Source organism: Gnatocerus cornutus, chromosome 3 (genome assembly GCF_029298725.1).
Source record: "Gnatocerus cornutus isolate USDA-ARS CGAHR chromosome 3, icGnaCorn1.1, whole genome shotgun sequence".
NCBI lineage: Eukaryota > Metazoa > Arthropoda > Insecta > Coleoptera > Tenebrionidae > Gnatocerus > Gnatocerus cornutus.
The window spans coordinates 929,504-956,181 of NC_142235.1; the positions used below are offsets into that span (position 1 = coordinate 929,504).

General features: G+C 30.6%; 2 protein-coding genes across 2 annotated transcripts; both read right to left on the reverse strand.

Annotated features, from left to right (window-relative positions):
* Nucleotides 1-15,473: 15,473 nt before the first annotated feature.
* On the reverse strand, nucleotides 15,474-21,070 carry LOC148176724 (cytochrome P450 6a8-like). Its single transcript, XM_088032235.1, has 2 exons — nucleotides 19,958-21,070; nucleotides 15,474-15,934 (listed from the first exon to the last, which is right to left on the reverse strand). Exons 1-2 carry the CDS (start codon nucleotides 21,057-21,059, stop codon nucleotides 15,519-15,521), a joined length of 1,518 nt encoding a protein of 505 aa, XP_087888361.1. The 5' UTR covers nucleotides 21,060-21,070; the 3' UTR covers nucleotides 15,474-15,518.
* A 3,683-nt stretch (nucleotides 21,071-24,753) lies between these two features.
* Nucleotides 24,754-26,314, reverse strand: LOC148176725 (cytochrome P450 6a2-like). The gene is made up of 2 exons (XM_088032444.1): nucleotides 25,222-26,314; nucleotides 24,754-25,169 (listed from the first exon to the last, which is right to left on the reverse strand). The coding sequence occupies exons 1-2, from the start codon at nucleotides 26,312-26,314 to the stop codon at nucleotides 24,754-24,756; spliced, it is 1,509 nt and encodes a 502-aa protein (XP_087888570.1).
* Nucleotides 26,315-26,678: the final 364 nt, after the last annotated feature.

The window sequence follows — 26,678 nt, forward strand, 5'->3', positions numbered from 1 at the left end:
TCTTTAGATTCTTTAGATTCTTTAGATTCTTTAGATTCTTTAGATTCTTTAGATTCTTTAGATTCTTTAGATTCTTTAGATTCTTTAGATTCTTTAGATTCTTTAGATTCTTTAGATTCTTTAGATTCTTTAGATTTTTTAGATTCTTTAGATTCTTTAGATTCTATAAATTTTTCGAGTCCCTGGATATCCTAAATTCTTTTAATTTTCTGAATTTTACGAATTCTCTATTTTTTTTATATTAGTTCTATTCTCTGGATTCTCCTGATACTGTGGATTTTTTTGATTTTCTGAATACTCCATATACTCCGGTTTCTCTCGATTCTCTGGATTTTCTGTATTCTTTGGGTTCTTTAGATTTATAGAATTTTGCAAATTCTGCGAAATTTTTATATTGGATACTTCCGATACTCTGGATTTTCTGAATTTTTAGATTTTCTGGATACTTTGAATGATTTTCTAGACACCCTGAATATTCTGGATTCTTCTCTTGATTCTCTTGATTCTCTGGATTTTTTGTATTCCTAGTATTCCCTGTTTTTTAATGTTTTATATATTTTTGATCCTCCAAAGTTTGCGGATTGTGTGGATTTTTCGGATTCTTCGAATTCTTGGGATCTTCGGATTCTTCGGATTCTTTAGATTCTTCAGATTCTTCAGATTCTTCAGATTCTTCAGATTCTTCAGATTCTTCAGATTCTTCAGATTCTTCAGATTCTTCAGATTCTTCAGATTCTTCAGATTCTTCAGATTCTTCAGATTCTTCAGATTCTTCAGATTCTTCAGATTCTTCAGATTCTTCAGATTCTTCAGATTCTTCAGATTCTTCAGATTCTTCAGATTCTTCAGATTCTTCAGATTCTTCAGATTCTTCAGATTCTTCAGGTTCTTCAGGTTCTTCAGGTTCTTCAGATTCTTCAGATTCTTCAGATTCTTTAGATTCTTCAGATATTTCTGAGAATTTATAAAGAAACAAAAGAAATAAATGGCAGAATCTACTATTACAGAAAATTATAAAGGGAATTAAAAAAATCTAGAAAATAAAACATTCTAAAAATGTCAAAAAAAATTATACATAATCTAAAAATAGTCTTTAACTTTGTCTGAGTGATATCTAAAAAGGTACTGAAGAGAGTCTAAAAAGTACAACAAATTCTAGAAAATACGAACAAAAATCTAAAATCTAATAGCAATCCACAGAATTAGAGAAAAAAAATGTAAGAGAATCTAAAGAATTATTTTATCAATCAAAGGAGCGAGGGAATATCACGACACAATTATTGTTGAGTGCTATTATCACATTCGTATCTTAAACTTGCTATTATCAACTCTTAAAGAGTGTTGTAAACACTATTTTTTCTATTACATACAGTCATAAACACCAAAATTACATCATTAAAAACAAAATGTTTAATTGTTGTTTTTGATGGTTTTTTACTGCCTTTTAGACAAACAAAAAATATATAAATGCCGCCTTGATTGATGCACTCACTTATTTGATAATAATTAATCAAGTAGTCGCGAAAGTAACGTCACGATACCCCCGTAAGCTCCATTCTTCCTTCAATTTAAAAATTGATTGCAACGAAAAACAAGAAATACTTTTGATAAATTCGTGACCACTCGATCCAATTAATCCGATTCTAATTATCCAAAGTCCACTCCAGTGTATCTTTCTCGTATCGCAGCACCCTCTCGTCCCTCCGGACTTAATCAATTTAGTCAAAACTCGAGTAAAAAACAAATGGCATGTAAAACAAAGGAATAAAATAAAATTTACTGTTTCCAAATCAGCGAGTTTGAAAATCATTGGAGCGTGCGAAAGAGAAATTTGTTGCGGAAAATAACAGTTGGTTGCATTTAGGCGCGCGATTTCTTTATCATCGATTCAGAAAACGATGCGTCCACTTTTATCCCGATGTGGACGGAAAATGCGAGAGGAAAGTACTGGAAAATTTCCATAAACAATAACAGCGCCGCGGGTTATTCGCTTTTCTAGAGGGCTGGGGAAAGATACTCGTGGCGGTATCTAGCGACGAGCGTTGGAACTAAGTTTTACAGGTCACGGAGGGAAATGGGGCAAATTTTTGTTGGATTAGTTTTGGAAAAATTAAATGTTGCGTGTTGGAAGTGGATATATGACTTTATTAATTTCGGTTATGTTAAATGGAGTAATGAGATTGGCGGTCTTGCGGGAATTTTTTATTTACTTAATTAAATTATTTCTTGTTTTATTAAATTAATTTGGTGCGGCGTGAGTTGATAATGTTATCTTTGGTTTTTAGTTAGGATCAGTGGTCTCAAACTATGGGGTGCAAGTGTATAATTTTTGAAAATGCTTGAAATTTCGGAAATGTGTCGATATTTTGCAAACAACTCGCAATAAAGTTGAAATATAACTTATTTTCGAAAAAAAAACAATTTTTCAAAATTTTTTGAAATTGTTGTGTTGTTAAAAAACGCTCTAAAATTAGTAGCATTTGTTTAATAATTGCCTAAACTAAAGAGAAGCTTAAGACTAACTAATTTACGAATTTATTTTTGTAATTTTCTTCAGTTTGGTAATCTTATTAAAAAAGTCACAATTTCAAAAAATTTAAATTTTTATATATTTTTTTTAATAATTTTGTATTTTGCAAGATCCAACAAGCAAGTATATTATAGTAATTCAGACAAATTTCAAACTTGTAGTCTAATAAATAAGAGAATTACGACTATTTTTTTAAATATTCCAAAATTTTGGTTTCGTGTTTCTAAAATTCTGCAAATTGCTTTGATAATTTTTGAATTTTTTTTTAAGCTTTAAATTGTTCATAGGTTCTTCTTCAAATTCTTTTGAATTTCAAAATTTTCAAATTTAGAAAATATTTTAATAGACATTTTAAAAAACTTTGATCTTTTTCTAACTTTCTTGGTATCGTTTTTTAAAATTTGGCTATTTTTGAAGATAATTAAGCATTTTTTGCTTTTTTAGATTGTCTTTTGATTCTTCTTTAGGTCCATTATAATTTCAAAATTTTTAGATTTAGAGAATATTTTGGTAAATATGTATTTGGAAATAACAAAACTTCATTTTTTTTTTATTTTGTTTTTATTCAAAAACTAAATGTTTAAAATATGTTCATAATTTTGTTATTTGCGAATCTAAAAATGTCATAAAACCAAAAAACTTTATATTTTAGGTACAAACAAGTTTCAAAAATTTAACGTTTCGAGTTTTTTAAAAAACTTAAAAATTGTTGGCATTTGTTCAACAGTTGCCTAAACTGACGAGAAACTTAAGACTAACAAACGTACCAATTTAATTTCAAAATCTTTCAAAAAACTCAAAATTTGGCAATTAATCCGGTTATTTGAATAATTTTTTAATTTGATAATCTTATTGAAAAGATAAACGTAAAAACTTTTGTACAGATTAATTAATAAGATAGATATTTAAAATTTCAATATAATAAAAAAAAATCAAAATTTGTTTTTTTTCAACAATTTGGAATTTAGCAGATCTAACAAGCAAGTGTAAAATCGTCATTCTGATATATTTTAATCGTATGGTCCAAGAAATGACCAAGTTCCGATTTGTTTTTAAAATTTTGAAAAATTTTGGATTTGATTTTTCCAAAATTTTACAATTTAACAAGATAAGTAGAAGTACATATTTTTGTTTCTTTAGAATTTTTTTAACTTTGTAGCTTATAATTTTATTAGGATCATAAATAAAAGACATTTTTTAGGATCTTAAATAGGCAATATTTTTTTTAGTTTTACAAAATTTTGGATTTTTTAAAAAACATGATTGTTTTTAAATGCTTCTTTAAGTTCTGTGCAATTTTAAAATTTTATAATTTAGAAAACATTAATAAATATAAAAAAGTACATTTCAAAAATTTTACAATTTTGGGTTTTTAAAAACTTTTTTAAATTGGTGGCGTTTGTTTAATAATTGTCTAAACAAAAGAAAAGCTAAAAATACTCTAGTTTCCAAATTTATTTTTTAAATTTTCAAAAATTTTGGTTTTTTCAAAAATTAAAAATTTTAAAATTTGTTTGGTTCAATTTGATAATATTATTACACATGTTAAAAATAGTATTTTTTTCAAATTTCACGATTATATGTAATTAAAGTAATAAATTATAAATTCAAAATTTCAAAATAATAAAAATGTTTTAACTTTGTTTTTTTCTCAATAGTTTTAAATTTTGGTAGATCCAACAAGCAAGCGTGAAATAGTAATTCTGACAAATTTTAAACTTACAATTCAAGAAATAAAAAAGTTACGACTATTTTTTGAAATTTTCACAAATTGTAGTTTTGTTTTTTCAAAATTTTGCAAATTGTCTAGAAATTAGTTTATTCTATTTTTTTGAAACTTTGAAATGTCAGATTCTTCTTCAAAATAATAACTGAATTTCAAAATTTTTAAATTTGGAAAATATTTTAATAGACATTTTGCAAAAATTTTTAAATTTTTAATTTTTTTTTGTTTTGTTGAATATTTTGAAAATTATGAAATTATAAATTCTTTAAAATTTTCGGAAAACGATTTTAAAAATTTTCGAAAAATTATAGAATTTCTTAGACAATTTTTGGAAGTTCTTTTAGATGTCATCAATTTTTTGAAGAATAGCTTTAAATTCAAATCTTTAAAATTCTACTGCACATTTTTAGTAATATTCCATTTTAACGTACGTCGGCTTTTTCTTAAAAACTGTCAAAACTCCCAAATATGCGGTTTTTATTCGTCAAAACTGTCGCGATGGTGCAAGTTACGACATGGATTTTTTTCAAAGCTTACTGCGAATCAGATTCAATGAGAATTTAGTAAGCAGGCCTTGACTAACATTTAAGATAATTTGCGGTTATGTCTATTCCTTACATCCAAATGTCATTTCAGGTGTCAGTTGTCAGTTACTTTCTTAGTGCTACCAACTGTTCCGAACCAAAACCTTGACCTACCTTGTTTTGATAATTTATTATATTTCTATTTGAACGTATGTCGGCTTCTTACTAGAAAACTGCCAAATCTCTCAAATATTCGGTTTCGTTCGTCTAAACCGCCACGATGGTGTTAGTTACGACATGGATTTGAGACAATTTGAGGTTAAGTGTATTCCCTTCATCAAAAGTGTCACTTTTCAGTTGTTTTCAGTGTTGCCAACTTGTTCTTACTAAAGTCATGGCCTACCTTGTTTTAAATGTTTGCAGGTAGTAAAATCGTCTATAAAGCAATTGTGGGAGTGTGTGAAATCGGAATAAACGTCATGTTTTACAATCTATTCCCCAATAAAACAGTTCCCCGAATAATTGCCCCGATAATGCAATAAATTTGATGTCGCGTGATATGGGAAACAAGACATAGAAATAAAAAGAATCATCTTTTCCGGTTTATGATTGTTAGTTATGAAGATATTTATGGTAGCTGTGACAAGAATCGATTACGAGGGTTATCAACTTTTGTTTCTCGTGTAAAAGTTTCGACAAGCGAATTGTTGTTTTATTTATTACCCCGTAATCTTTCTAAAATAACTTTCAGTTAATAGTTTTACTTGTCGAGTTCTCCTCCATCTGGATTAAGACGCTTTTTCGCAACTTTTCCATCTTTCATCGGCGGTGGCTTTGGAACAATCGATTGCGCCCCGCTGACAAATGACGAACGTAAATATGTGTCATAGGTTATTAATCTTCCACGGCACACCTTGATGGCTAATGGATTTTTGTCCGAGGCGATTTGATTGTTTTGGAGTTTTAGGACGCGCAGGCACTATCAAGCAGGCTGATGACATTCGATACGTTTATATATGAAACAAGTGACAGATGCCTCAGACTACTAGATATATTGATACTGTTCCCTATAGACTGTCTACCTGACTGGGTTATCAATATCGAGAGCGCCACACATCGTACATCTTGTCAAATTTAGTCTCGTCTAATGGCCTTCTTGAAATATTATTGTCTCCGTTTCAATTTTGATGCTGATGATTTATGGCGGCGTGCGGGGGCGGCGCAGCCGCCCCCTCCCCATCTTTTCCCAATACTATATTGTTTTCCAAGGTCAATTGACACGTCGCGCTCGCCACAGCCCACTCCGCCGCTGATTTTTTTCCACGCACACGTCAATTAGACGCGTTGACAGTAAGACCGATCCATCTCCTTTATGGGCAATGTTTACTTGGAAATAACCCGTTAATTTGTAACTGTAATTGTCGGCGACAAAGGCCAATATTTAACAATGATTTCGCGGATGAGTGATCTGTCATAACCGCTTCAGCGCCCCATACACGTTCACTTGTTATTGATATCCACCCCCTCCGATGGCCGACCACACGCCACCCACCCCATCTGAGTAATGCGAGTGCCACACTGTATTTATCCCCTGTCATTAAGGGGGGATCCGATCAAGCATTAATACATGTCCCATTGTCAGCGCCAAACTATTGATTTTCGATCACACGCTAGATGGTTTTAAAACAACTTCTTCGGGTTGTCGAGAGGGAATCTAACATGTGGGGGTTTCGAAGGAGGCTGTGGACGAGAATTTTAGATTCTCTCATATTTTCTTAAATTCTTTACATTTTTTTTGAAGTCGTAGATTTACCTAAATCCACATCATTTCTAGATTCTACTAAACTTCTTCAGGTTGTTCTAAACTAGCCTTTTCCTGATTTTTTTGATTCCTTGATTTTCAAGTTTTTTAGACTTTATTTTGAACATTCCAAAGTGCTCCAAGTTTTCATAGACTTTCTGAGACACTCATAGAAACATTTAGATTGCCCGGTAAGTTTTAAATTCTCAGTTTTTCTATAAATTTCTTAATCTTTGTTAATTTTCTAGATTTTTCTAAACAGTCCTCGAGTCTTCAACAATTGTCCAAAACATTCTAGACACGTCTAAATTTTCTGAAATTGTTCAAATTCTTATTCTTTTATAGATACTAAAATAAATGCTTTAAATTTATTGGTATCTTTGAGTTTTTTTTTGCAGATTTCTCTAGAAGATTTAATTTTTTTTTAGATTTCTTTGATTTCTCTTTTATAGAAGATTTCAGATTTTCATAAATCTTTCGAGACTTTCCTAAATTCTTCTGAATTCTACAATTTTTCTACATTTTTTTTTTCATAGATTATCGATATTCTTTACTTTTGCCCTCCGGCGACAATACAAAATTTTAATTGGTAATACTTCAGTTATTTGTTGACGTACAAAAGAAAGTACAACAGTTTTGGATTTAGAAAATATTTTGAGAAACATTTGAAAAAATTTGATTTTTTTTTTAATTTTTTGGTTTTGGTTTTTCAAAATTTTGCAATTTTTAAAGATAAATTGAAAACAATTAAGCTTTCTTTGTTTTTTAGATTTATTTCCTATTAGCTTGTAATTTTTTAAGGTTCTAAGTAGGCTACATTTTTTAAGGGTTTTTTTATTTTTTGGTTTTTATAAACTTTAGATTGTCTTTTGATTCTTTTTTCTGTTCTTTAGAGTCTCAAAATATTTAAATGTAAAGAATACTTTGGTGAACATTTGGAAAAACAAAAATTTAATTTTTTTTTAATTTTGAATGTTATCAAACACTAAATCTTTTAAAATCTGTTTTGTTTGTTCAATTATGTTATTTGAGAAACTAATAATGTCGTAAAAGCCAATAAACTGTAAATTTTAAGTACAAAAAATGTTTCAAAAATTCTAAAATTTTGAATTCGTTTAAAAACTTCGAAAAATTGATGGCATTTGTGTAATAATTGCCTAATCTGACAAGACGCTAAAAACTAACTGATTTAAAAAAAAAATTCGAAATTTTTAAAAATTTTAATTTTTCAAAAAACTCAACAGTTTGCATTTTTTCCGATTATTCGAGTAACTCTATAATTGCTAATCTTGTTAGAAAAGTTAAAATTCTTATTTCAATTATAATTTAAAAATTCAAAATTTTAAAATAAAAATTTTAAAAAATTGTTTTTTTTTTAAGAATTTTGTAATTTAGCTAATTCAACATGCAAGTGTGAAATAATCATTTTGACAAATTTTAAAATTTGGTCTAATAAATAACCAAGTTACGATTTGTTTCTAAAATTTTCAAAAATTAAACTTTTTCAGGTTGTCCTAAACTATTCTTTTTCTTAATTTTTAGATTCCTTGATTTTTAAGTTTTCTAGACTTTACTTTGAACATTCCTAAGTGCTCTAAATTTTCCTAGACTTTCTTAGACACTCATAGAAACATTTAGATTGGTCGGTAGGTTTTAAATTCACAGTTTTTTTATAAATTTTTTAATCTTTGTTAATTTTCTAGATTTTTCTAAACAGTTTTCGAGTCTTCAACAATTGTCCAAAACATTCTAGATACGACTAAATTGTCTGAAATTGTTCAAATTCTTATTCTTTTATAGATTTTAAAAAAACTGCTTCAAATTTCTTGGTATCTTTGAGATTTTTTTTGCAGATTTTAGAATATTTTAATTTTTTCTTAGTTTTCTCTGATTTCTCTTTTATAGAAGATTTTCATAAATCTTCCGAGGAAATTCTACCTTTCCTAAATTCTTCTGAATTCCACATTTCTCTAGATTGTTCTAAACAACTTTAATTTTATTTCATAGATTTTCGATATTCTTAACTTTTGCCCTCCGGCGACAAACAAAAGTTTAATTGGCCATAACTCAGTTATTTGTTGACGTACAAAGAAAAGTAAAACAGTTTTGGTTATTGCGTAAAATTTTGGGTTAAATGAGCAGCAATAACTTAAATTTGCTTAAAAAATAAATGAAATCATGATAAAATTATGTTTTTAGAGAGTATTTTCGGGGTTAATTTTTCTACAAACTTTTTCGATATGAAAATGACGCTTAATGGCTATGAATTACACACCGATCAAAAGAACTGCTCAAAATATATCAACTGGCCGAATTTTAGATTGGTGTGTAAAATAGTTTACGAGTGGCGGTCAAAAAACTCAAAATTTCAAATTTTTTTTTTTAAAATATCAACCACCGAATTTAAGATTTTTGAAAACCAATTCTGAACAAAAATGGTATGAGAAAAGCAATATTGCAAACCGTTTCTTTCTATTTGTCATAGTTTCAAAAATATTGAGCATTAAATATTTCGAAACTGAAAATTCACTTTTCGAAATTTTGATCGACTATAACTCAGTTGTTTGTTGTCGTATGGAAATTTTAAGCATGTTTTTGGAATCTGCGTAAAATTCTGCGTTAAATGAGCTTCAATAACTTAAATTTGCTTAAAAAATAAACAAAATATTGACAAAGTTATGTTTTAAAAGAGTATTTTTGGAGTTCATTTTTCAACAAACTTTTTCTGTATGAAAATGACGCTTAATGCCTATGAATTCCACACCAATCAAAAGAACTGCTCAAAATTTATCAACTGGCCGAATTTTAGATTGGTGTGTAAAATTGTTTACGAGTGGCGGTCAAAAAACTCAAAATTTCAAATTTTGTATAGTTTAGTAAATTTTTTTTTTCAAAAATATCAACCACCGAATTTAAGATTTTTGAAAACCAATTCTGAACAAAAATGGTATGCGAAAAGCAATATTGCAAACCGTTTCTTTCTATTTGTCATAGTTTCAAAAATATTGAGCATTAAACATTTCGAAACTGAAAATTCACTTTCCGAAATTTTAATCGACTATAACTCAGTTGTTTGTTGTCGTATGGAAATTTTAAGCATGTTTTTGAAATCTGCGTAAAATTCTGCGTTAAATGAGCTTCAATAACTTAAATTTGCTTAAAAAATAAACAAAATATTGACAAAGTTATGTTTTAAAAGAGTATTTTTGGAGTTAATTTTTCAACAAGCTTTTTCTGTATGAAAATGACGCTTAATGCCTATGAATTCCACACCAATCAAAAGAACTGCTCAAAATTTATCAACTGACCGAATTTTAGATTGGTGTGTAAAATTGTTTACGAGTGGCGGTCAAAAAAACTCAAAATTCCAAAATTTTTATCATTTAAGTTCAATTTTTTTTTTCAAAAATATTAACCACTGAATGTTGGATTTTTGAAAACCAATTCTGAACAGAAATGGTATGAGAAAAGCAATATTGCAAACCGTTTCTTTCTATTTGGCGTAGTTTCAAAAATATTGAGCATTAAACATTTCGAAACTGAAAATTCACTTTTCGAAATTTTAATCGACCATAACTCAGTTGTTTGTTGTCGTATAGAAATTTTAAGCACGTTTTTGGAATCTGCGTAAAATTCTGCGTAAAATGATTTGTAATAACTTACATTTGCTCCAACAATAAGCAAGAAATCATTCAGTAACATAATTTCAATCAAAATTTTATTTCATAAAAATCAAATTTTTGACTTTTGAAAAATGTAACAACGAATTCTTAGCAAACAAAATGTGAGAAAAACAATGGCAAAAACTAAATCTTTATATTTGTAGTAGTTTCCAAAATATCGATTGTTCCAAATCTTCCAGTTTGGCCCTCTTCACTTTTTAATCGGCCATAACTCACTGATTTGTTCTCGTACAAAAAAATAAAAACAGTTTTGGAATCTGCGTAAATTTCTGCGTCAAATAAGCATTAATTGCTTTAGTTTGTTGAACAAATAAACGAGATAGTGACCAAATTAGGTTTATAATGAGTTTTTTGGAGTCAGTTTTTTAACAAAACTTTTCTCTGCGAAGATGGCGGGTAAAACCGTTTAGTTGTACATCAATCGAAATAGAATCTTAAGATCTGTTAACTGGCAATGGTTCAGGTCGGTTAGTGTATAGTGTATCGAACAAAACGTGTGAAAAACGATGGTAAAAACCGCATCTTTATATCTATCATCGTTTCAAAAATATTGTGCATTAAACATTTCGTAACTAAAAATTTACTTTCAAATTTTTAATCGACCATAATTCAAGTATTTGTCGACGTACGGAAAAAACTAGAACCGTTTTGGATTCAGCGTAAAATTCTGCGTTAAATGAGCACTTTAAGACTTTAAACTTTAAAACAAATAAACAAGATATTGACCGAAATCTGATTTCAATTCTTTTGGGTGATATTCTAACTCGTTTTTCAAAACGAAAACGACATTTAATAATTTTGAGTTATAAATCAGTCGAAAGAGCAGCCGAAAGTGTACCAACTAACCAAATCTCAGATCGGTAGATCAAATAATTAGCGAGTTGCGGTCAAAAAACAAAAAAAAATCAAATCGCTGAGTTGTTTTCGCGTGATCGTTTTGTTTTTAACATAACCTCAATTCTGTCAAAACTATCACGGCCTACTCCATCCTACGCTCCGTGATTGTCGCCAAGGCCTCCTATATCCCACGTGCTAATGATCAGTTTTTAGGGTAAATCTCGTCCTCCGTCCTCCTCAAGTCTCGTCCTCCTCATCCCAGCGTCTTCAATTTCTCTCTCATCTCTAAATACCGAACCGACAGTAAATTCATCTCGAACTCAACACGACTGGTATTAAATTTAATCAAAGTAACAATGTAGTGGTTGCAAACGAAACCTCGGCCTTCCGAGAGGGTGTCGAAAATATAAGTTCTAATTTGTAATTTGCCAAGTGCGTTAGTTAACGTCTTCGCGGCAAATATCAAGAGGGCCGTTAAGGGAAAGTTGGAGAAAGTCACAATTTTGATTATTAAACGGGCCAAAGCCGCCTTTATTCGCCATCCGAATAAGAACGCGCATCTACTTCGAGGTGCTATGATTAAAATTATTATGGGCCTCGTACTAAGTATGATTGTATTATTTAAGGTGTTTCAAGAGGTGCGTGGCGTCGGGACGTCGACTCTTGCGATCTTTTTCCCTTACTTTCGCTGATGAAGCAAGAGCGAGATGGAGGGGTGGACGTGGGGGTGGCGTCCCTTATTAATATAACGTGTCACTATCTCAAAACTTGAATGACACACTTTGTACGATTGTTCTTAATATTCCGGGCGAATATCGACGCTAGTGGTTAGTAATAAAGCCCTGAATAGGTGAAGAGATTTTTCGGGAAAATAATACAAGACACAAGATCTCAAACTCTCAAAAAATTTTTGTCCAAAAAAGTCGGCTGAAATTTTGAGACGATAACCCAAAACTTAAATCGTTCATAACTCTCTAAATAAGCACTAGAAAAGTTAAAATTCTTATTTCAATTAAAATTTAAAAATTCAAAATTTTAAAATAAAAATTTAAAAAAATGTTTTTTTTTTTCAACAATTTTGTAATTTAGCTAATTTAACATGCAAGTGTGAAATAGTCATTTTGACAAATTTTAAACTTATGGTCTAAGAAATAACCAAGTTACGATTTGTTTCTAAAATTTTCAAATATTAAACTTCTTCAGGTTGTTCTAAACTATCTTTTTTCTTGATTTTTAAGTTTTCTAGACTTTACTTTGAACATTCCTAAGTGCTCTAAGTTTTCCTGGACTTTCCCAGACACTCATAGAAACATTTAGATTTCCCTGTAGGTTTAAAATTCTCAGTTTTTCTATAAATTTCTTAATCTTTGTTAATTTTCTAGATTTTTCTAAACAGTCCTCGATTCTTCAGCAATTGTCGAAAACATTCTAGGCAAGTCTAAATTTTCTGAAAATGTTCAAATTCTTATTCTTTTATAGATACTAAAAGAAGTGCTTTAAATTTCTTGGTATCGTTAAGATTTTTTTTGCAGATTTCTCTAGAAGATTTCAATATTTTTTTAGATTTCTCTGATTTCTCTTTTATAGAAGATTTTCATAAATCTTCCAAGGAAATTCTAACGTTCCTAAATTCTTCTAAATTCTACAATTTTTTTTCATAAATTTTTGATATTCTTTAATTTTGCCCTCCGGCGACAACACAAAATTTTAATTGGTTATAACTCAGTGATTTGTTGACGTACAAAAAAAAAACAGTTTTGGATTTAGAAAATATTTTGAAAGACATTTTGGAAAAATTTGATTTTTTTTTAAATTTCTTGGTTTTGGTTTTTCATAATTTTGCATTTTTTGAAGATAAATAGAAGACAATTAAGCTTTTTTGTTTTTTTTTAGAATTTTTTCCTTATAGCTTGTAATTTGTTAAAGTTCTAATCGGGCTACATTTTTAAGGGTATTTCGATTTTTTGAGTTTTATCAACTTTAGATTGTCTTTTGATTCTTTTTTCTGTTCTTTAGAGTCTCAAAATGTTTAAATTTAAAGAATACTTTGGTGAACATTTGGAAAAACCAAAATTTTATTTCTTTTTAATATTGATTGATATCAAAAATTAAATCTTTTAAAATCTGTTTTGCTTGTTCAATTATGTTATTGGAGAAACTAAAAAATAAACTGTAAATTTTAAGTACAAAAATTTTTTCAAAAATTCCAAAATTTTGAATTTGTTTAAAAACTTCCAAAAATTGATGATATTTGTGTAATAATTGCCTAATCTGACAAGACGCTAAAGACAAACTAATTTAAAAAATTTTTTCCAAATTTTTAAAAATTTCAATTTTTCAAAAAACACAAAATTTTGCAATGTTAAAATTCTTATTTCAATTATAATTTAAAAATTCAAAATTTTAAAATAAAAAATTTAAAAAATTGTTTTTTTTTCAACAATTTTGTAATTTTGCTAATTCAACATGCACGTGTGAAATAGTCATTTTGACAAATTTTAAACTTATGGTCTAAGAAATAACCAAGTTACGATTTGTTTCTAAAATTTTCAAAAATTAAACTTCTTCAGGTTGTTCTAAACTATCCTTTTTCTTAATTTTTAGATTCCTTGACTTTTAAGTTTTCTAGACTTTATTTTGAACATTCCTAAGTGCTCTAAATTTTCCTAGACTTTCTCAGACACTCATAGAAACATTTAGATTGCTCGGTAGGTTTTAAATTCTCAGTTTTTTTATAAATTTCTTAATCTTTGTTAATTTTCTAGATTTTTCTAAACAGTTTTCGAGTCTTCAACAATTGTCCAAAACATTCTAGATACGTCTAAATTTTCTGAAATTGTTCAAATTCTTATTCTTTTATAGATTCTAAAATAAGTGATTTAAATTTATTTGTATCTTTGAGATTTTTTTTGCAGATTTCTCTAGAATATTTTATTTTTTTTTAGTTTTCTTTGATTTCTCTTTTATAGAAGATTTTCATAAATCTTCCGAGGAAATTCTACCTTTCCTAAATTCTTCTAAATTCCACAATTTCTCTAGATTGTTCTAAACATTTTCAATTTTGTTTCATAGATTTTCGATATTCTTTACTTTTTCCCTCCGGCGACAAACAAAATTTTAATTGGCCATAACAGTTATTTGTCGACGTACAAAGAAAAGTAAAACAGTTTTGGATATTGCGTAAAATTTTGGGTTAAATAAGCACCAATAACTTAAATTTGCTTAAAAAATAAATGAAATCTTGATAAAATTATGTTTTTAGAGAGAATTTTCAGGGTTAATTTTTCTACAAACTTTTTCGATATGAAAATGACGCATAATGGCTATGAATTACACACCAATCAAAAGAAATGCTCAAAATTTATCGACTGGCCGAATTTTAGATTGGTGTGTAAAATTGTTTACGAGTGGCGGTCAAAAAACTCAAAATTCCAAATTTTTTATAGTTTAAGTAAATTTTTTTTTTCAAAAATATCAACCACTGAATTTTAGATTTTTGGAAACCAATTCTGAACAAAAATGGTATGAGAAAAGCAATATTGCAAAACAGTTTCTTTCTATTTGTCATAGTTTCAAAAATATTGAGCATTAAACATTTCGAAACTGAAAATTCACTTTCCGAAATTTTGATCGACTATAACTCAGTTGTTTGTTGTCGTATGGAAATTTTAAGCATGTTTTTGGAATCTGCGTAAAATTCTGCGTTAAATGAGCTCCAATAACTTAAATTTGCTTAAAAAATAAACAAAATATTGACAAAGTTATGTTTTAAAAGAGTATTTTTGGAGTTCATTTTTCAACAAACTTTTTCTGTATGAAAATGACGCTTAATGCTTATGAATTACACACCAATCAAAAGAAATGCTCAAAATTTATCAACTGGCCGAATTTTAGATTGGTGTGTAAAACTGTTTACGAGTGGAGGTCAAAAAACTCAAAATTCCAAAATTTTTATCATTCGAGTCAATTTTTTTTTTTTAAATAATTACCACTGAATGTTGGATTTTTGAAAACCAATTCTGAACAGAAATTTTATAAGAAAAGCAATATTGCAAACCGTTTCTTTCTATTTGCTGTAGTTTAAAAAATATTGAGCATTAAACATTTCGAAACTGAAAATTCACTTTTTGTAATTTTAATCGACTATAACTCAGTTGTTTGTTGTCGTATAGAAATTTTAAGCGCGTTTTTGGAATCTGCGTAAAATTCTGCGTAAAATGATTTGTAATAACTTACATTTGCTCCGACAATAAGCAAGAAATCAACCAGTAACATAATTTCAATCAAAATTTTTTTTCATAAAAATCAAATTTTTGATTTTTGAAAAATGTAACAACGAATGTCGACGCTAGTGGTTAGTAATAAAGCCCTAAAGAGGTGAAGAGATTTTTCGCGAAATAATACAAGACACAAGACCTCAAACTCTTTCCGCGTTCAACCAGACTTCGTTTCGCACGGAAAGAACTCGACTCGATGGGTTATAAACGATGGGATTTTCCGTTTTTCCATTCAGGGTAAAGTGGAAGTTTTTGACCAACGAAGCCAGTCCGACTTTTGCCTGCAAGAGCCCAAATCGCATCCCGATGCAGTTTCTTGGGCCTTCGCCAAAAGGCAAGTGGGCGAAGTTGTGCCTCGATCTCTTATTCTCCTCGTTGAACCTCTCAGGATCGAACTTCTCAGGATCTGGGTAAAAGTCTTCGTCGTGGTGGACACCAAGACCGGAAATGGTGACGTTGGTCCCTTTTTCGATGGTCACGTTGGTACCGGGGATTTGGTAGTCTTTGACGCATTTCCGGCGGATTTGGGCACCTGGAGGGTGCATCCTCAACGATTCTAAAACAAAGAAATTTATTGGATCAAATCTTGGTGTCGACAAAAATTATCAAAAGACAATTTATTCCCAAAAATTTTTTGTCCAAAAAAGTCGTCAGAAATTTTGAGACGATAACCCAAAACTTAAATCGTTTATAACTCTTTTTATTGACGTACAAATTAAAATGGTTTTTAATAAGCGTGAAATTCTGCATTAAATAAGCACTAATAGCGTAAATTTCTTTCACAATTAAACGAGATATTCATCAAATTTAGGTTTTTTCAGAGTCAGTTTTTTAACATTTTTTTTGATGCGAAAGTAACACGTAATGCGCTTGAGTTTACAACAATCAAAAGGGCAGCTCAAGGTCTATAAACTGACCAAATCTCAAATTGGTGGGTCAACTAGTTCACGAGTGGCGGTCAAAAAACGAAAACGTCAAAAATGTTGTCGACTAAATCAAAATTTTTTTTTCAAAAAAAAACGGCAATCAAATTTGCATATACAAAAACAAATTTTTGAAGAACAAACGCGACAGAAACTGTCGTAATTTCGAAAATATTGAGCAATACAAATTTCGAAACTAAAAATTTACTATCCTAAATTGAATAAACCATAACTCAGTTATTTGTTGACGCGCAGAAAAAGTGATGACTGTTTTAAATTTATCGTAAAATTCTGCGTCAAGTGAGCACCAATAACTTGACTTTGCTTCACAAGTAACCGAGATATTGATCAAAAACTGATTTTAATAAGTCATTTTGAGGTGATTTTTTCAATAAACTTTTTTGAAACAAAAACCTTGTTAAAAAATTTGAGTCATATTTCGTTCAAAAGAGCAGTTTTAGATCTCTCAACTGGTCAAATTTCAAATCAATAGGTCAAATAGTTTACGAGTGGCAATGAAAAAAACAAAAATTCAAAAAATTTCACTGTTGTGAGTCGGAATTTCTTTTCTCAAAAAATGAATCATCAAATTTTTTATATTTGAAATTAAATTCCAAACAAAGATATACCCTAAAATATCTATAAATAAAACCGTTTTTTTCTATCTGTCATAGTTTCCGAGATACTGAAGATTTCGGAACTCAAAATTTCCTATTCAAAATTTCAATCAGTCGTAACTCAGTTGTTTGTCACCGGATGTAGGTTTTTCGACCAGATTTAGAATTTTCTTAAATTTCTGCGTACAATAAGGGGCAATAACTTAAATTTGCTTAAAAAATAAGCGAGATATTGATCGAAATCTGATTTCAAAAAGTTTCTTTGAGGTAATTTTCTAAAAACAGCGGATATATGTCAAATCTTTTGCCAGTCAAAATCTTTCAAAGAAAAATAAAACATTTTTTAACAAACCACTTTTACTCAGTCGAGGAGTTTTTAAACTTTGATTTTAGGCGAGACCTGCCATTTTAACCTATTTTATTATGTACAGTATGTCATGACAAAAATGACAAAGAAATAACATTTTTTGCTTATTTCAAAACTGATAAATCTGCAATTATAATTTCAAAATTATTAGTTTGTACTTCTAGGTAATCCTAAAGACCAAGTAGGAACAACAGAAAAGTCGGGGATTTATGAAGTTAAATGTAAAGATTGTGATCAGAAATATATTGGGCAAACAAGAAGGTCAATTTTCAAAAGGTTTAAAGAGCATCAAGCTCATATCAAATTTGGAAGGTTCGAAAAATCAAGCGTTGCCCAAGATGTAATTGACTGTTTTTGAAACTTGTCTTCGTTTAATTAAAAATGTAAATAATTGTAAATTTCTAGGCATTTAAAAAGTCTAGAAATCGGTACCTCAGAAGCGATTTTTGTAAAAAATGAGTTAAATAATGTTTTTTATTCCTTTTAACATCTTCTTTAAGACAGAGAAAAATAATCCTTTTGTTACGCAACTGATCTAAACTTACTCAATTTGTTGATAAACGCAAGTATATTATTTGGGAATTCTAAAGAAAAAAAATCCGTGTATTGGAACATTTTATTCAAATTTTCGCAAATTTTCGACCAAAAATGCCACCAATTTTTTTTTACGATCCTGTGATTTCTTTATTTTTTATGCGATTTTAACGACATTTGTAGAGATTATCACTCTCGACTGCCTTATTAAAAGTGTCAATTTGGAAAAATTTAAACCGAAAAAAAAATTTTTAGAAATTTTGATTTCGAGGAGCAAAAATTTTTTGTTTTTTGACCAAAAAAAATGTGACCCGTAAGTTCTTCATTTTTAATGCCTCTATAACCAAATTTGCGGAGTTTATAGGTCTTGACTGTCTTATTAAGAGTACCGATTTAGAAAAATTTAGACCAAAACGAGAATATTTAGAAATTTCTATTTGGACAACTGTGAAAATGTCATTTTTTTAACACTGTAATTTATGCATTTTGTTTCTTTTCTTTGTTTTAGTAATATTACTAATTTGTAAAAATTTAGATCAAAAAGTCGAATTTTTAAAATTTTTTATTTTAAGACCAAAAAATGCCACCAATTTTTTTACGATCCTGTAATTTTTTTATTTTTAATACGATTTTAATGACATTTGTAGAGATTATATCACTCTCTAATGCCTTATTAAGTGTCAATTTATAAAAAAATTAGAGCAAAAAAAGAGAATTTTTAGAAATTTAGATTTCAAGGAGCAAAAAAATTTTTTTGTTTTTTGACTAAAAAAAATGGGACTAAAAATTTAACCTGTAAATCCTTCATTTTAAATGCCTCTATAACCAAATTTGCAGAGCTTATAGGTCTTGACTGTCTTATTAAGAGTACCAATTTAGAAAAATTTAGACTAAAAACGAGAATATTTAAAAACATTTATTTGGACAATTGTGAAAATGTAATTTTTTTTACAATGTAATTTCGTTATTTTTAGTGCGACGAGAACAAAATTTATGCATGTTGTTTCTTTTGTTGGTTTCAGTAATATCACTAATTTGCAAAAATTTAGATCAAAAAGTCGAATTTTAAGAAATTTTCGTTTTAAGACCAAAAAATGGCACCAATTTTATTTTTTTTACGATCCTGTGATTTCTTTATTTTTTATACGATTTTAACGATATTTGTAGAGATTATCACTCTCGACTGCCTGATTAAAAGTGTCGATTTAGAAAAACTTAGACCGAAAAAAAGAATTTTTAGAAATTTTTTTGTTTTTTGACTAAATAAAATGTGACCAAAAATTTGACCTGCAAGTTCTTCATTTTTATTGCTACTATAACCAAATTTGTGGTGTTTATAAGTCTTGGCTGCCTTATTAAGAGTTACCGATTTAGAAAAATTTAGACCAAAAACGAGAATATTTAGAAATTTTTATTTGGACAACTGTGAAAATGTCTTTTTTTAACACTATAATTTCGTTATTTTTAGTGCGACAAAACCGAAATTTATGCATGTTGTTTCATTTGTTTGTTTTAGTAATATCACTAATTTGCAAAAATTTAGATCAAAAAGTCGAATTTTTAAAATTTTCGTTTTAAGACCAAAAAATGCCACCAATTTTTTTTAAGATCCTGTCATTTCTTTATTTTTGATGTGATTTTAACGAAATTTGTGGAGATTATCATTTTTGACTATCTTATTTACAGTGCCGACTTACAAAAATTTAGAGCGAAAAGGAGAATTTGTAAAAATTACAAAAAAACTTGAACGCGCTTTAATTTCGACATTTTTGGTGTCACAAGAACGAAATTGGTGGCAGTTTTTAAGGTTAAATAGTTCATAGAAGTTGCTGAATTTGGGTTCATTTTAATATATCTTTGTTAGCCATTATTTCTAATAACGTATTACCTTTTCTTTGTAAAAACCGTCTCTTCTCCTCCCTCTACTCCCTTCTACCTTAGCTAAAGGAGAAGAGTCGACACGCTCTTAATATATAAGGACGAATTAGTTGTTAGTTTTTAGTTTAATCATCGCTTTGATGATGCTAGCATTGCTGTCGAAACGCACGTCAGCATTTTTTGACAAAATTTGGTGTTTGGGAATAAATCGTATTGTTGATAATATTCTAATAAAAAACACGTGAGCACAGTCGACTTACCATCGATGACTTGGTTGAGGTACCCCATGTCTTGGATGCTATCGTACGTCATCTTGTTGTCGTGCTTCCCCAAGACATCGACAATGCTCCTTCTTAGCCGTCTTTGCACCTCCTGGTTCTTTGCAAGTTCGTACAAAGCGAAACTCATCAAAGTTGAGGACGTCTCAAAACCACCTCCATAGAAGACAAGACACTGAGAAGCCACCTCGTCCATGGTAAACGGACGCCCATCCCCTTCCTCCGGCTTCTGGTTCTTCAAATTGATCATACTCTGCAAGAAGTCGTTTCTGGTGACGTTGTTCTTCTCGCGGTACTCAATGGTACTCGCCACCATGTTCATAATGAAGTCCGTCGTCTCTTTATCGCTCAACGACACATCGAAGAGTCTCGCGAGCTTGGGAAAGAACATCGCAAAAGTGTGCTTAAAGACCAAAAACCGCGACGGATTGAACATCATTCTCCCCATCCTCCGGAACTCGGAGTTTTCGTCTTGGAGCGCTTGGAACTCCAAGCCGAAAGCGCACGAGCCGATGATGTTGGTGGTGAAGCACGCGAGGATCTCTTTGATGTTAATCGGGTGGTGTTTCTCCACCTCCGCGTCCATTCGCTTGAGGAGGTCGTGTTGGCACTCCTCCATGGCTCCAAACATGTTCTTCATCTTCCCCGAGGTGAAAGTTGGGGTGAGTTTAGCCCGCAGATTCTTCCACTTGGTACCGGTGAGGTTCAACAGATGCGCTTGCAATGGATCCTTCTCGTTGTAAAAGGAGTCGCGGTCTTGGAAGTACTGGAAGTCTTTGGTTAGCACGTTCCTGGCGAGGTCCAAGTCGGTGATGAAGAACATCGGTTTGGTCATGGTGAAGATTCCTCCGTAGCTCCAGCCTCTCCTCTTCATTTCTTGGTGGATTTTTTGGTAGGTGACGGAGATGTTCTCTTTACCTTGAATGTTGTCTTGGATGTTACCATAAAAGAAGGTTGGGTCAAGGTAAGGGATGTTGCGGCGGGCCCAATAGGTGTACACCCATTTGGAATAGGCGATGATGACCACGGCGGCGGTCACCACGAAGGCGATGGCGTCACCTAAGAGACTGTCTGCGACCAACATCTTGACTCGAAATGAATGAATCTCGAAACGAAATGTATTTAAAAGTAAGATGCGTTGTGTCATTTGATAACAATGTTTACAGACATTTGAGGTCAAAAGTATTGTGTGATTAAAAAAAAATCGTTTCAGAAACGTGGAAAAATCGTGTACTTTGCTGAAACAAAAACTTTACTCAAGCGTGACTTTCTTTTCTTGGCCAAGGCCAACTGCGAAAATATTTTTTGTTTGGATCTCACGCGACTTGTGAGTTGTTGCACTGTAAACATGACTTTGCGTTAATTGTTATCTTTTGTTGTTTAAACAGGCTTTCTGGTTAATGACACTGCGAATTTGTTTTTAGTTTCTAGCTAAAAATTTTTTTTGTAGGGTTTTTGCGCTTGGAAATTGGAATTTTTAGGAGGCAAATTCAAAATTCTGATCTGTGATTGGTAGTTCAGCTATATGATTTGAATTGTGGTTATTTTTGGAAAGCTAAAATTTTTGTCAAAGAATTTAAAACATTTTTTTATAACTATTTATTGTATTACATTTTTTAAATTTTAGTATATTATTTACATATTTAAAATCCCAGAATTTAAAAATATCTAGAAATATCTAAAAAAATCTAGCAGATTTAAAGAAGATTTCACAAAAAATTGAAAATTAAGAAAAATTTAAAGAATTTAAATCAATCTAGAGAATTTAAGAAAATCTAGAAAAGCGTGTAAAATAAAAATGTAGGTAGATCTTAAAAGAATCTAGAGATATTAAAAAAGTCTAGGAATGTTTTTAGAAACTAAAAATCTGAGAATCTAGAACCTAGAGAATTTGAATGAATTTTGAAAAGTGTAAAAACATCTAGGAGAATTTTGGAGAATCTGGTAAAATATTCAACGGATTTTAAAATAATGTAGAGAATTTGGGAGCATCTAAGACAAAATAGAAAAGTCTAGGACCGTTTAAACAATCTAGAAGAGTTTAAGAGCAACTAGATCAAAATGTGGAGAATTCATTAATTCTCCACATTTTGATTTTCTTAGATGTTTCTAGACACTCCCATTGGAGTGTCTAGAAACATCTAAGAAAATCTTGACGATTTAAAGATGAATCTAAAAGAATTACAAACTTAATCTTGGATTAAGAGAGTTTATAAGAAAATTTGGACGAATCTAAATAGGAGAATTTAAGAATCTACAAAATGATCTAGAAATATCTGAAGAATCTAAACGAGTCTAGAAACTTAAAGTGGAAAATCTAACAGCGTCTGCAGACAAATCTAAATATAAGAAAAATCTAGAAATTTCATGAATCTTGGAAGATCTTGAAAAGTATTTAACGGATTTCAAAAAAATTATAGAGAATTTAAAAACTTGATTTAGAATCTATAGAATTTATAACAGAATTTAAACAAATCAAAATGGAAAAACTTAGAAATCTATAAAATATCTAGAAAAAGTCTAGAAAAACGTGGAAAATTCAGGTGTGTCTAGGCAAATCTAGATATAAGAAGAATCTAGAGAATTTAGAAAATTCTAGGAACTTCTTGAAAAAGGAAGAACTCAAAAATCTAGAGAATTTAGGAGAACTTAAAAAAGTGGAATATTGTCTAGGAGAATCTTAGAAAGTCTAAGAAAATTTTTCACGGATTTCAAAAAAATATAAAGATTTTTAAGAAAATTTAAGACAAAATAGAAGAATCTAGAACAGCCTAAAAAATGTAGAAAAATTTAAGAGCAACTAGATTAGAATGTAGAAACTTTAGGAGAATGTTTAGAAGCATCTAAGAAAATCTAGAAAATTTAAAAGAGAGTTTAGGAAAATTTATAGTCTAGACTGTCTAATAAGAGAATTTGAGCAAATCTAAAAGAAAAAACCTTAGAATCTAAAAAATAATTTAGAAAAGTCTAAAAAAATAAATAAGTTTAAAGAATTTAAAAAGTCTAGAAGAGCTTGAAAATCTATGTGTCTAGGCAAATCTAGAGATAAAAAAATGTAGAGACTTTAGAAAAGTCTAGAAAAGTCTTAAGAAAGTAAGAACCTGAAAATCTAAAATCTGGAAAATTTGAGAAAATGTAGAAAAGTACATTAGTCTAGAAGAATCTTAGCCTTGAGAATCAAGAAAAATATATTAAATATTGAGAATTTGGGAAAATCTAGAACAAAATAGAAGAGTCAAGAACAGTATAAAGAAACTAGAAGCATTTAAGAGCAACTAGATCAGAGAATTTAGGAGAGTGTCTAGAAGCATCTAAGAAAATCTAGAGAATTTAAAGGAGAATCTAGAAAAATTTAAAAATTTAATCTAGAATTCAGAGTTTATATATAAATATTCAAAAAATATCAAGAAAAATCTAATAAATATAGAGAATTTAAGAAAGTCTTAGAATGTCTTAAAAATGAAGAAAATTTGAGAGAGTCTAGAAGAGTGTAGAAACGTTACAATAGCTTAAGGAAATCTTAGAGAATCTAGGAAAGTGTTCAACGGATTTGCAAAAGAATATAGAGCATTTAGAAAAATCTAGGACAAAATAAAAGAATCTAAAACACTTTAAAGAGTCTAGAAAAATCTAAGATTAACTACAATTTTTCAGAATATAAAATGCCTAGAGCAGAATGTAGAGAATTAGATTAGATTTGTTTCAAATTTAGTAACGTCGATATTTAAGAAAATCTAAAAGGTGTAAAGACGAATCTAGAAAAATTTACAAACATAATCTAGAATCTAGAATGTCTATAAAAGATCTAAATGGAAAAACCTAAAAGTCTAACATATTTTTGAAATGTCTAGAAGAATCTAATTCAATTTAGAGAATTTAAAGAAATCCAGATATGTCTAAGCAAATCTGAATAAGAAGAATCTAGAATGTAAAATGTGTAGATCGTAAAATGTTTTAAGAAATTGAAAAGTGAAAATTCTAAAGAATTTAGAAAAATTTTGAAACGCGCAAAAAAGTTTAAAGCTAGTGAATTTTGAAGGGTCTAGAAGATCCAATATTAAAGAATTTGGGAATATCTAAGAGATTAGTAACAAAGAGTCGAAGAAAATCTAGCAAAGTCTAAGAAATTTAGAAGAATAATCAGTCTAAATAAATCAAGAGAATTTCAGAAAATCTAAGAATGTCTAAGCAGATCTAAATGAATCTAGAAGACTGTTGAATAGACATCTAAGAACATTTTAAGAAACTAAGAAGCTCTAAATCTAGAATTCCAAAAATGTAGAGAATTTGGAAAACTCTAGGAAAGAGTAAAAAAGTTATGATATTCTAGGATAGTCTAGGACTACATATCTATAAATATTTAGGAAAATATAAAATAATGTAGAGAATTTATAGAAAATCTAAGAACATCTAAAATTTAGGAGAATCAAGAAATCTTGATCTAGAGGGTCTAGAATATTCTAAATAAATAAAAAATTTAAGAGTTTTTTGAAACCTAGAAACCTAAAAAAAATGGAAGATTTAGGATAAATTGTAAAGGGGTTTAAAAAAAATATCTAGAAAAGTGTATGACAATTTCAAAACGCTTTGATCAACCTAAGAAGATCAAGACAATATTTATAATGTTGACCAGAATCTTACGAATTTAGAAAATTTTACGACTGAGCATCTGAAAACCTAGAAATGTAAAGAATCCAGAAATTTTTAGAAGCATATAAAAGAATACAAAAAATGTAGAATTTTAGAACTTTATTTCACACAAAATAACTTTTTTTCTTTTAAATTTTTTCAGCATTCAACCAAACATCATTCCGCACCGACAGAATAATAGGATTCGGATCATAAAAAATCGGTTCCTCCGTCTTCCCGTTCACCGTAAATCTAAAATTCTGCACAAGCGAAGCCAATCCAACCTTAGCCTGCAGGAGTCCAAACCTCATCCCGATGCAATTCCTAGGACCCTCACCAAAAGGCAGAAAGGCGTAGTTGTGCCTCAACTTCTTGTTCTCTTCATTGAATCTGTCAGGATCAAACTTCTCAGGATTTGGGTAAATTTCTTCGTCGTGGTGGATCCCAAAGACTGAGAAGGTGATGTTGGTGCCTTTTTCGATGGTCACGAGGGTACCAGGGATGGGGTAGTTTTTGACGCATTTGCGGTTTAAGACGCCAGCTGGAGGGTGCATCCTCAGAGATTCTAGAATAAGAAGAAGAAGAAGAAGTTTGGAAACTAAGACCATGAGGTTTACCATCGACGACCTGGTGAAGATACTCCATGTCCTGGATGCTATCATACGTCATCTCGCCGTTGTGCTTTGCCAGCACCTCTACAATTTCTCTTCGTAGTCTCGTCTGGATCTCCTGGTTCTTCGCAAGTTCGTACAAAGTAAAAGTCATTAGCGTCGACGACGTCTCAAACCCAGCAGCGTAAAAGACGATACACTGCGACGCCACCTCGTCCATGGTCAACGGGTGACCATCCACAGGTTTGTTCTTCAGTGCTATCATACTATCCATAAAGTCGTTCCTGGTGACTTGGTTCTTCTCTCGGTACGCAATGGTACCCTCCACCATGTCCATGATAAAGTCCACGATCTCTTTCCTAGAAACAGACAAATCGAGAAGTTTTGCCACTTTGGGGAAGCTCTGCATGAAAGTGCGTTTCCACCGCCTCCACCTCGTCGTTTCAAACATCATCCGCCCAATCCTCCGAAAATCGGAGTTTTCGTTTTCCAAAGCTTTGAACTCCAAGCCAAAAGCGCACGAACCGATGATGTTCGTGGTGAAGCACGCGACGATCTCTTTGATGTTAATGGGGCGGTGACGCGTGGCCTCCACGTCCATGCGTTTGACCAGGTCGTGTTGGCACTCCTCCATGACTCCAAACATCACCTTCATCTTCCCCGAGGTGAAAGTCGGGGTGAGTTTCGCCCTCATGTTCTTCCACCTATTGCCGGTGAGGTTCAACAGATGCGCTTGGAGAGGATCTTTTTCGTTGTAAAAGGAGTCGCGGTCTTGGAAGTGTTGAAAGTCTTTGGTTATGACGTTTTTGATTAAATCGAGATCGGTGATGAAGAGCGAGGGTTTGATGAACATGAAGATGCCTCCATAGTTCCAACCTTTTGTTTTCATTTCCTGGTAGATGCGCTGGAAGGTGATGGCGGCATGCTCTTTGGAGCGAATGGTACGACCTAAATTACCATAAGGAATGGTGGGCTCGAGGTAGGGGATGTTGCGACGGGACCAGTAACTGAAGGACCATTTGAAGTAGACGACCAGGAGGGCCGTGGCGGCCACCACGAGGGCGATAACATCGCCAGGAAGCGTGTCTGTTAGTATCATTGGTAAAACTGAGACTGAGGAGAGGTCACAGATAATAATATTTATAGAGAGATAAAGTGCTGTCTCATCTGATAACATTGTTAGTTGCAATGAGGAGATGTTTCGTATTTGCGTCTTTTAATGCTGATTGTTGATTTTAGGATACTGAGAAGATTCTAATTGTATGACTAATCGTTCTGCTTTTGAAGTTCTTGACATTTTTATGAGTACTTCAAATTTATAAAAAATTAAATCTGAAAAATTTGCACTAAATATTTAGCTTAATATAGACAATCCAAAAAACGCTTTTCTTTATCTTCTTGTAGGAGAGAAATTTAGTTTTTTCGCGCCTTGTTTGTTTAGAATTTTCTTTGAAATATGAAAA